This window comes from Sinohyriopsis cumingii, chromosome 6 (genome assembly GCF_028554795.1).
Source record: "Sinohyriopsis cumingii isolate HCF-2022 chromosome 6, ASM2855479v2, whole genome shotgun sequence".
Taxonomy (NCBI): domain Eukaryota; kingdom Metazoa; phylum Mollusca; class Bivalvia; order Unionida; family Unionidae; genus Sinohyriopsis; species Sinohyriopsis cumingii.
The window spans coordinates 112,545,877-112,558,119 of record NC_142966.1 but is presented as its reverse complement, the minus strand read 5'-3'; the positions used below and the strand labels follow the sequence as shown (position 1 = coordinate 112,558,119).

Sequence of the window (12,243 nt, the reverse complement as noted above, 5' to 3'; positions counted from 1 at the left end):
TTAAAACATATGGTCAGTATTTATTTATATAATAAACTGCATTCTTTAAAAAGTCCCAAATTTTATTGAGTGGTCATTCATCACAGTCCTTCAGAATTTTCTCCAGTGGTGCATCATCATTCAAACTACTTAACACATTAACCCCTGGAGGTTTTTGTCATTTTTGCCTGAAAATCGAGTAGGAAACACATTTTGAAAGCTATTTCTGAATAGATCCGAAAACACCAAATCCCCAGTGATTTTTCAATAACATACTGCCTAGTTGTGTTAGAAACATCGTTTTTCATTGGCTATTTGACTCGCACATGAGCAGAAAGGTAATTGTTGGAGTTTTTTGCTAAACGGAGCCATTATTTTCATATGGAGACCACTCTTTATTCCAAATGCCCATCTTATCCTACTTTTTGCAAAGGCTCATCTGTCTGTTTGTAGTTCATACCGGTTTGCCTTAGATCTAAAATCTGGACACAAAATCGGATTCCAGCCACTAGCGAATTTTCAGTAGAAAAAAGTCAGGTCCAAAAAATGAGAGTTTATTTATATGTATTTTGTAGTGCAACTAGATATTCCAGATTATTTGGTATCATTGTAGAGCTACATCTGTCTACCTTTCTATAATACCACCCACTTTAGTGTATCATGCATGACCATGACGCTACAGAGCTCGGCAGTAGGCTACTACCTCCTACCCCGTTAAGTTGTCGCTAGGGGTTAATGTGTTAACCCTTTACCTCATAGAGCATAGTTACGAAGTGCAGCACGTTATAAATAGAACACCTGTTACCTATTTGACTCCATATGCATAGGCCTGCCTGTTAATTGTTAAGCAATGTAGTGTATGTTACGTTTAACAGCAATTTTAACCATTTTACATTTTTAGTACACATCTATTATGTGTGGAAAAATTTAAGAGTAAAGTTCGATTGTTATAGCTGTATAATTATTTTTCACGGAAGAATTTTTTATGTGCTTTAAAATCTTGAGAGAACTCCTTCACTGTCAAGTCAGAGAGAACTCCTTCACCGTCAAGTCAGTGAGACCATGTGACCAACCGTAGCTGCCATTTCTCATACTCGAAATTTACATGTTTTTGGTCCCCATCTACATCACAAAGTCATCTGAATTTGATACATCAATATCAGAGCCTTTACCCAAGTTATTGAATCTTTCATAGTTGTGATTCTAATCGTGAAAACTTCGTAAGTACTGAATGCAATCCGCGGCCTCCATTTTGGAGAGTGGAGATTACTACCCAGTTACTTTAAATAGTAGATATCGACCAGAGCATAAACAGTGACCATGTGATCTGACGTAATTGTCATTCGCAGAAATGAATGTAGTATTTAATTGCGGGGGTCCCCGAAGGTGGCGATACGAAAACTGGCTTAAAATGACTGATGTTTACAGCAGGCGTCAAAAGGCGCTTCCATGCGAATGGAGTAGAGATGTCAAAAGGCGCTACCATGTGAATGGAGTAGAGGTGTCCAAAGGCGCCTTTTGAGGTAAAGGGTTAAGGCCCACAATAGCTTTTCATGAATCTCTGTTTCTTCTTGGAGTTTTGCTGGGGTCTTCCTCCACTAATTATGCTGGCTGCCATGCAGAGTCAATCTTGCACTGAAAATTGGCAAAAGTGCCATAACAACAAACAACAAATTCTGTTTCACAGGGTCAAAGTAAACACAACATTAATGCTTTCCACTGTTGGTTGGTAGGCACTTGGCATTGTATACACTCTGGCTGAGGTATACCCTTCAGGAGGTAATGCATAAGTTAGAACATTTTGTCCGAAATGCAATCAGCACAATACATCATCTGTGTGATTTGTCTATAGAAGGCATATCACACTCCAGTAATGGACGTGATGCTCATATGTCTGCTTGTTTGTTTTCATTTCACGTATTTTGCAGAACAAACATCCAGTTTAATACCGTATTTGAAGTCAGTACATGGAATCTTCCATTTGGAAATGGGTGATCACAGGGCAGTTTTATCTGCCCTTTCATTTCCCTTTGTATGAGCATGACTAGGCAGTCCTTGGTACAGAAAACATTCCTGATTTTATGGGCATATCATATATGGCATATTAACATTGTCAGATTCAAGTTTTTGTGAGGCTTTCAATGTGGGAAGGGAATCCAACTTTTTTTTTCTCCAGAGGTTTCATTAAAGTACAAAACTTTCAATATGGCAGTAATTTCTCCAGTGAAAATTGAGCCTTCTTGCAGAAACTGGTTCAAGATGGTGCTTGTACATCACGTTATTTGCTATAACTGCACTTCCATCTAGGAATATCTATTGACTGTCTCCTCTATCCAGGAACATCTATTGACTGTCTCTTCTATCCAGGAACATCTGTTGACTGTCTCGTCTATCCAAGAACATCTATTGACTGTCTCCACTATCCAGGAACATCTGTTGACTGTCTCCTCTATCCAGGAACATATATTGACTGTCTCCTCTATCCAGGAACATCTATTGACTGTCTCCTCTATCCAGGAACATAAATTGAATGTCTCCTCTATCCAGGAACATCTATTGACTGTCTCCTCTATCCAGGAACATATATTGACTGTCTCCTCTATCCAGGAACATCTATTGACTGTCTCCTCTATCCAGGAACATATATTGACTGTCTCCTCTATCCAGGAACATCTGTTGACTGTCTCCTCTATCCAGGAACATACATTGACTGTCTCCTCTATCCAGGAAAATCTGTTGACTGTCTCCTCTATTCAGGAACATACATTGACTGTCTCCTCTATCCAGGAACATCTGTTGACTGTCTATTCTATCCAGGAACATCTGTTGACTGTCTCCTCTATCCAGGAACATATATTGACTGTCTCCTCTATCCAGGAACATCTATTGACTGTCTCCTCTATCCAGGAACATCTCTTGACTGTCTCCTCTATCCAGGAACATCTCTTGACTGTCTCCTCTATCCAGGAACATAAATTGAATGTCTCCTCTATCCGGGAACATCTGTTGACTGTCTCCTCTATCCAGGAACATACATTGACTGTCTCCTCTATCCAGGAACATCTGTTGACTGTCTCCTCTATCCAGGAACATATATTGACTGTCTCCTCTATCCAGGAACATATATTAACTGCCTCCTCTATCCAGGAACATCTATTGACTGTCTCCTCTATCCAGGAACATAAATTGAATGTCTCCTCTATCCAGGAACATCTGTTGACTGTCTCCTCTATCCAGGAACATACATTGACTGTCTCCTCTATCCAGGAATATCTGTTGACTGTCTCCTCTATCCAGGAACATATATTGACTCCTCTATCCAGGAACATATATTGACTGTCTCCTCTATCCAGGAACATACATTGACTGTCTCCTCTATCCAGGAACATACATTGACTGTCTCCTCTATCCAGGAACATCTGTTGACTGTCTCCTCTATCCAGGAACATATATTGACTGTCTCCTCTATCCAGGAGCATATATTTTCAGTACAGGGTTCTGATTTATTGAATTAACTCAAATTGATGCTTAAAATAATCACAAAATTACTTGAATTTTGTATGCGTCTGTATGTATGCGCTTCAGTTTTCAGTTTACCTGTGGGTTTTTTTAATAAAGATGACAATCATAACAATGATAATGATGATAGTAATAATAATAATAATAATAATGACAATAATAACAACCTTCATTTGGTGTGGATTTTTTTCAACACCTAACATTAGTTGTTCATTAAACCTGATTTGAATGACCTACTGTAAGAACTACCTGTCATTTACAATCAAAATCATTGTATACATTTATATTTTACTGTGTAAATGCAGTGTCAGTGAGCAAGCACTTGCTAAAACAACCAGCAACCATAATTTATTGGCAGAATTTGGGTTTCAAAACTACTGTAATGGCCATATCATAAAACCAGATATAAATAATATTGACCTTTATTTATTCCTTTGTAATCATGATTGTACAGGCGAAGACTGCAAAAAGAGTGCTGATTGTTCTTCACCAAGAAGCACAACAAAAAAGGTGAGGCAAAATGTTAGTCTGGTTACTGGATTCATTAGATTTTTCAAGTGAGATGTATGCTGCAGATAGTAAACCAAAGGGTCATATACCACCACTGTAGTACCACAGTACCCATATTGCAATTATCCACTCAAAAGAATTAGTATTTATGGACCCACATAGTTTTAAAGGTTTCTTTCGTTTTTGTTTATCTGTTGTGAAAACACACACAATGCTGATAATGTTGTATCGAGAGATTTCTCAACCAGCTTTCACTATAATGTGGCTGGTAGTAACTTCAGTTGTTTAATTATGAAGTTACAATACATAATGACTGAGACGAATGAGGTTGTCTCTTTTCTTAAGAAATTATTCACTTTTTGCAGAAGAGTTAGTTTTATGGTTATTGTAGAAGTCTGTACTCTTTCTTTCTTCATGAAAGTATACTCATAGATGCTGCTGAACATGCCATGGTTGGTGATCTCATTCTTTTTCAGCTTAGCAAGTCTGTTGTATCCTTTAATTTATCGTGTTCATCCATTATTGAGCATATGTCATGACGGCTAATGTTACGATTTATGGACAGGATACGTCAGTACTGTATTACTTTAATTAACTTTGCAGTTTTGTATGTCATGATACCAATAAACTAAATGTAAAGTTCATATGATAAAGTTTATCATTGATTTATTTTATTGCTGTATAATTTTTTATATTCTGTGTATTATATAAAAGAACTACAAGTAAAAAATAAATTGTATGATTATTGATGTTTTTCATTAAACCACGTTGAATTTTGACCTTGAAAAGTGACCCTCCTTCACTAACCTGTTATAAGAGACCACTTGTCCTGACTGACCTCTTTTTGTAAATACTAGGGGTGGTCTCTCAAGAAAGGTTTTGCTGTATCATCAGTTTTGTCTTAAGCAACAGATCTAACAGTGTAAGTAGAAACAAAGTTCAATGCTGCTTTTAAAACTGCTCACAGGAATGGTAAAAGTAACCTAAATTGTAAATACAGTGCTCCTTGTAAAACTGCTCATTAGGATGGGTAATAAAAAAACACATTGACATTAAATGCTCCTGGTAAAACTGCTCATAGGAATGGTAAAAGTAAACCACATTGTAAGTTCAGTGCTCCCTGTAAAACTGGTCATTGGGATGGGTGGCAATAACCCACAGTGTAAGTTCACTTCTCCTTGAAAAACTTCTCATTGGAAATTGCAAATGAAAACCCACATTGTAAGTTCAGTGCTCAAGTGAGGGAGCATTACCATTACTCATAAGTTGAAGCCAGATGCAGACTGCACCAACCCAGATCCTCCATCACATAATGCACTGGCAGATCTGGGTCTGTGCAGTTTGTTAGGAGTAATCAGTAGAACAGAGAATATATATATTAATTTTCTGGCACATTATTGATGGTTGATTGGGGTGTGTGTTGTTTAAAGTTGAACCCAGCTTATAAGTAAATATCTAGGGTATACTAAGTTATTTTTCATAGAAACACATAAATAGGATATTTACTGATATCAAAACACATTATAACCAGTTTTAATTAGTTTGGCACTCAGGTCAAATTAAAGTGAAATAAATGGCATTGTATGGAATTCTTTGTGTGTTTTTTAGATTTTTTACATAGCTTTAACAATTTTTTAGTTATATCACTACAATGTCTGCAGTGTGGCAGTTTATTGTGATGTCTAGCACTAGGACATCATGCCACAGACATGTAGCATGATGTCCCACCCAATCACATTATATTGACACCAGGCCGACCAGTCCTGACACTAACCTCTTAATGCTGAGCGCCAAGCAAGGCAACTGTTAGTACAATTTGTATAAGTCTTTGGTATGACTTGGCCGGGGAATTGAACCCACAACCTCCTGCATCTGAGGCAGATGCTCTAACCACTAGGTGACCAGAGCAGTTGAAATTTTTGGTAAGACAATATTATAATGGAAGATCTTTTGTGCTGAACCTCTATCTTTTTCAGGGGTACTCAATAAAAGACTAATCAGTACTGAGAAACCAAACCCTTAACACACTGGCCAGATGACTTTTATGTACAACCGAGTTCAATAATCCCATTCCTCCTTTATAGATAATCTTCTGGGGAACCGTGTGATACTTGTGAACTAGTTATGTTATTGTTTTGGCTTTTAAGACCATTTTTCAGCACATGACAGGCCATACATGGTGGCTAATATATTTGGTGGAGGAAGAACCACCGTCCCATGGGAAGCCACTTGGAAGCTTTCTTACATACCAATGGTGGCTGAGTATGAGACTCAAACTCAGGCAGACATAGGTGAGATGTTTGTGATCTGTAAAGGCAAGAGTCACAGGACCACTTTGTCACCCGGGGGTCTCTGTAAACTAGGTATAATTAATACATTCACAAACAATAACTTTGAGAATTATGGATTGAAAATCTTGCTCACAAATATTTCAAAAAAGTGTGTACATACACGCATACACACACACACACACACACACACATATATATATATATATATATATATATATATATATATATATATATATATATAATGGCGGGTAGGTTACATATAAACATCAAAACTTTTGAGGCTTTTTGGAAAAAGTATACATGTTTATATTTTTACAGCACATCAGCACGATACTAATGGCAGGCTTGAGAAAAAATTATTTATTTGTCACACTCAAAACTAGTTGACTTGCAAAGTTGGTCATACACAAGAGCTAAGGGAAAAGATTATATATAAATCACGCCTTCAGCTGAATCTGAACATAAACACGTCTTGTAAATCCAATTCATGTGTATATTCACCCTAAATTAGCATATTCTTTTGATGTCAAATACCTTTGGCATTGTGAACAGAGGTGAGAATAAGAAGTCAGGGTCACTTCATATTGTAAAGGAAGTACATAAATTATCTCTTGCCAGACATAATTCAAGATTTGTGTTTTTATGTGATGTTACCTTTAGTGTAAATAAACTACCTGACAATCAGGTCAGAAGTTTACAAGCAGTGCACTTGACACCTTGTGTGCTTCGTGAAGAGAGTAATATTGATATCAAAGTATAACTAATATAGTAAAGAGTAAAAGAGTATAAGTGTTAATTTCATACTAGCACTAATTTCTTACTGTTGTTACTTTCATGTTATTTCTAATTCTTGCTATTGATAATTTACTATTGCTTATTTCTTGCTATTGGTAACTTTATGTTGCTAATTTCATGCTACTGTTGATTTCTTGCTATTGATAATTTCATGCTATTAATTTCTTGCTATTGGTAACTTTATATTGCTAATTTCATGCTACTGTTGATTTCTTGCTATTGATAATTTCATGCTATTAATTTCTTGCTATTGGTACCTTTATATTGCTAATTTCATGCTACTGTTGATTTCTTGCTAATGATAATTTGGTGCTATTAATTTCTTGCTATTGCTAACTTATATTACTAATTTCATGCTATTGATAATTTCATGCTATTAATTTCTTGCTATTGATAATTTCATGCTTTTGACATATTCATATTTTTTTAATTAAATGTCTTACAATTGAGATCATTAGGGTTCTTCATAAAGTCCAGATAAGAATAAATATTCAAAATACGTGTCATACAGTCACATATATACACATATTCTGTACTCTAACAAAGCTTTTTCTTGTTCATAAAATTGAAATTATGTTCAGCTCTTAGCGTCTGTACTCTTTTGCTTAGTCAGGGTTGTTCAGCAGCTAAAAGTCTACTTTGGTCATGGTTTCTGTATTTAAATTAGATTATTTGACAGGAAGGCACCATTATTGTGTTTATTTTACATGGCCTGAAGCTAAGTGTCAAATTTGTGAGTCAAAGGTCCAATTATAATGTGTATCTGAGAGTTCAAACATCGCGACCCTGGTATGTAGAGATATTCTCAAAGCCATTGACTTGCCCTTCTGCCTTTCCATACCATTGTAACTGTCTGTGCTAAAAGGTTTAAGCCAAACTTTATCACAGTGTTAGTCATAATGGGAAATTTGCTGTAAAATTGTAGTCCACTGAAGGATATTTTTACTATTAATTAAAATTATGATGGTCATAACAACACTATATATGGATTTTAGAGCTAGAAATGAAAACTGTTTCAGAATTCATTTTATAGGTATGTTTCAAAAAATAAAATTTAAATCATGAACAACACTTGAAATAAACAATCAAAGACACGTACTGTTGCTGGGACAAGTTTTAGAAAAATAAAAATATTTAACACTTTAATTATACCAATCAAAGCAAATATTTTCCTTAGGGTAAGCATTTTTTATTTTTTTAAATTAGGTCATAAAAGGGCTAATAGTCGGGGCATATATATTCATGGGCATATTTTACAAAAATAAAAAAATTAAAATAATGCCAATATTTTTTTTTAATGTACCTATTAAAGCAGGTCTAGTCAGTGAGCAAGTATTTTTCAAACCCCAAAAGGCAGACACTTAGAAGATGGATTAAATTATACAAATCAAAGCGTACACACACACACATATAAAGAATACAAATCATATGGCAAATAACAGTCCTTTCAAGTTCACTGGATCCAGCAAGAGATTACGGGTGTCGTGGATTGATTAAGATAAATGCAATAAACTAACAACGAACAGTGCAAAACTAGTACCTAACAACTGTGAGCACTTTCAACTCTTTATGTCTTTTTTGTCTCATCTGTGTTTTGTATTTGCCTTTGAAAAAGACTCGTGAAGAGTCGAAAGTGCTCATGCTAGTGAGATACTAGTGTGTATATGTGTGTGTGTGTGTATATATATATATATACATACATACATACATACATACATACATACATACATACATACATATAGAGAGAGAGAGAGAGATATTGTTATGTGACACTTATTTATAGAAAGAGAAATTAAACTCTGAAAAGATGCTTGAAATGTACCATCCAAAGCTCGTCTTGTTAACGGGGCAAATATTGTTCACAAGTAAAAATCAAACGCCTGAAAAGAAACTTGAAAAAATCCTATCTTGTTCATGGAACAAATATTTTTTCATTTAATCCAAACACTGAATAGACCTGAAATATACCAAATAGAGACAACCTCCTTGTAGTGGATGGGGGGGGGGACTATGATTTTCTTTTAAACCAGAGTAAAAATATGTTTTAATTTACTTAAAATTAACTATTTTTTCAACTAATATAATGTCATACAATCACATACATATTCTGTTCTCAAACAAAGCTTTTTCTTGTTCATTAAATTGAAATTATATTCAGCTGTTTGGGCACTGAAAATATATTAAAAATATTCTGCAGCCCCACCCCCAATTAAATGTGTCAGTCCTAAAATAATTGTGCTTGAGGGTTGGGGGTAATCTGGTTTCCAATTAAATGAATGATGCATTCATGATTGATAGTGTTTTGTTAAGAAATTTCCATTCAGCTTTCCAGATTTCCATCCTTTTTTTCTCATTGCAACTTACTTTTGCAAATATTTTATTTGTTTTTTACCAAGTTAGTAAAGTAGTTCTGAAATTTGTTGCTGGATGAAATATGCATTCTTTCAACAGTTAAGATGGATTGTGTTGACAGGTACTTATCAGCTCTGGGTGGTTAATAGGACCTTTGGTTGGGCTAAAAAAGTTTAAAGAGCTGGCCAGTGTCCAGCCTATTATGGTTTGGTTGTTTACAGGTATTGTCTGCCGATAGGTCCAATTACAGTATAATCTATACATGCATTATATCCTCAAATTATTGCTAATTAGAGTAATTACACCCATGAAAATCCATTTGTTAAGCCATTTGTTTACTTGATAATTGTCACAATTACTCCACTATATCACTCATAGATCTCAATACAGAAACCTAACCCATGTCATGTCTGAGGACAAGCTTTTGTGTTCATTAATTACTCTATACCAGATCAGTGTATAGGTCTGCTAAGATAAATCTAGAATGCTTTGTGTAAATATTCTCGTAAGCACAAGATGTTAAGATCCAAAAGGTAGGCTTATTTTTATTCTCAGTTTGAAATAAGTCCGATGCAAGACCTGAATCATCTTGCATGCTTCAGAGAGGATAAAGTTCTCTGTAGTCATTTGAAACTCATTCTGCCAATTGTTTATTTATTTTTTTAAATTAGAGATTTATCTTCTGTGGGTTATACACCAAAATGTGCAGCAACAAAAATGGCAAGGAAATGCATTGTCTCCCTTAGAAAACAGTTTTAAATCCTGTACTGGTTGCTTCCCTTCAATTGTCTTGCCATTCTCTTCATAGACTTACTGTATTGAACAAGACTGATAATCCTTAATAACTGAATAAAGTTAATAAAGAAAATGATAAATTTTCTTTATGGCAATAATCTTTTCAAGATGGTGATCAACTTTTATTTTATTATGTCTTATTTTCTTTTCTTTTTTTTTTGTTGCAGGAAAATGACACTGGCACTAAAGCAGATCAAATAGATGGGATGCATACAGTCTCAAATATGCCCCACCCTTCAGGTGCAATAGATGATGTAGAAAGTTCCCCTGCACTGCCACCACCCTCTGCAGATCGAACTGAGCATATTATTAGTCAAACATTAAATCAGCACAAAGTTCGACAGAAATTTCCGAGGACTATCGTGTCCAAATCGCAACATCCTGCCAGAGATAAGAATAAAGAATATGTACAAGAGAAGGGAGAAAAGCCTGCACCCGAGTTTCGTAGTCGGATACAAAGTGAGGGTGATAATCTAGTCCTACTGGTTCCTATCACATTACACATGCCTAGCCCAGATCGTGATATCAGTAAGACACATGAAATGTTACCAGAAAGAACTGTAAACGGAAGTGATGAGGAATCTATGCAGATGAGTAACTTGTATTTTTTGCATAACAAAATTGATCTTGAAAGAGGTATTAGGGTTCAGAAAAAATCTGATGAGGTGTTGCATTCTTTTTCACATCTCCTCATCAACAAGGGAAGTAAATCATCACAAAATGAAAGACTCGCTAGAGATGAAGATAGTGCCACTGAGTGCCATGTTCCAAAATTCTGTAGTGTCGGGACCAATACAATAGGTTCAGGAGAACAACAGGTGCTTAAAGCAAGTACAGAATTGATAAATGATCAGAAAGAACATGCAAATAATAAATCAAATGAATCCGAACAGAATTGTTTTAATATTTTACCGGAAAAACCCCAAAACTTCCCTGACAAATTTCATGAAAGACCATCCTTAAAATCCTTTGAAAATGACAATTCTCCAGAAATGCAAGTGGTTGTCAATTCCTTGAGTCCTGTTTTATTAAAGAGAAAACCATCTAATCGAACAAAACGAAAAGAAACCTTAAATCATGAAGCCTCTGCAGAAAAGACCGACTCTAAAGTCGTCATTGAGAATACACCCAGCCTGTTCATGGATCCACATATGTCACAAACTTGGCATGGTGCTACAAGCAGAGACTGGCATGAGAATTATGGACCTAAAATGCGGGCCATGATAGAGAAAGAAAACCATTCCGAGTATGAAAGATCATCTGAGAACCAATCCAAAGAAAATGTAAACCTGGATGATCACGTAGAAACACTTCCCTCGCAAAATTTATTGGATGAAATGCACAGGAAGTTCTGTGCTGACCAGTATGTTAATAATTCTGATGCTCAGTTGACTAGAGCGATGGTGCTATTAAAGTTGAAATCCCATCTGCCATCCACAAATCCACGTTGTCGACCAAGACGAAGTGCTAGTTTTAATGTTCGAACTACAACTGCCAAGGCTTGTACTGACATGTTAAGCTTTTCTCCCATGTTGCCACAAGAACAATTTACACACCAGTCACAAGGCTCAGATTCATCACTGGAACAGTCTTCCCTACATAGGAAATTAAGGGAATCCCCATCACCTCAAGACACACTGAAGTTGAGCATATCAAGGGAAACAACTCCAGAACGACTAGCCAGAGAGGTAAATACTGTCATTTGAAATAGGTTGTTAAATTGCCTTATTTTGTAATATTAATCTAAGGGTGAATCAGGCAGTCAGGTTATATTTCTTAGTATTAAAAAAAAAATTTTAGATTTATTTCAAGCATAGTTTAAAGAAGATGTCTTCCAATACCTGTTGGTAATAAGTGTTATGTACTTGACAAAATTGGTTGGGGCATATGTGTGGTAAATTTAAGGACAACGTTTTTAAAGTTATCAAAACTGTTTTGAAATGATTTTGCCTTCAGGTGATAGATACATGGAGTCAGAGCCTATCACTGTATTGGGCATCAA

At 35.6% G+C, this 12,243-nt stretch overlaps 1 protein-coding gene across 2 annotated transcripts in view; it reads left to right on the top strand.

Moving 5' to 3' along the window:
- LOC149797737 (rho GTPase-activating protein 7-like) overlaps positions 1-12,243 on the top strand; it is a 290,132-nt gene that overhangs the window by 76,784 nt on the left and 201,105 nt on the right. For both annotated transcript variants that reach the window (XM_089962678.1, XM_089962679.1), the window contains one exon: positions 10,409-11,929. In XM_089962678.1, the coding sequence (XP_089818804.1) occupies positions 10,409-11,929 (1,521 nt within the window). The remainder of the gene's footprint in view (positions 1-10,408; positions 11,930-12,243) is intronic.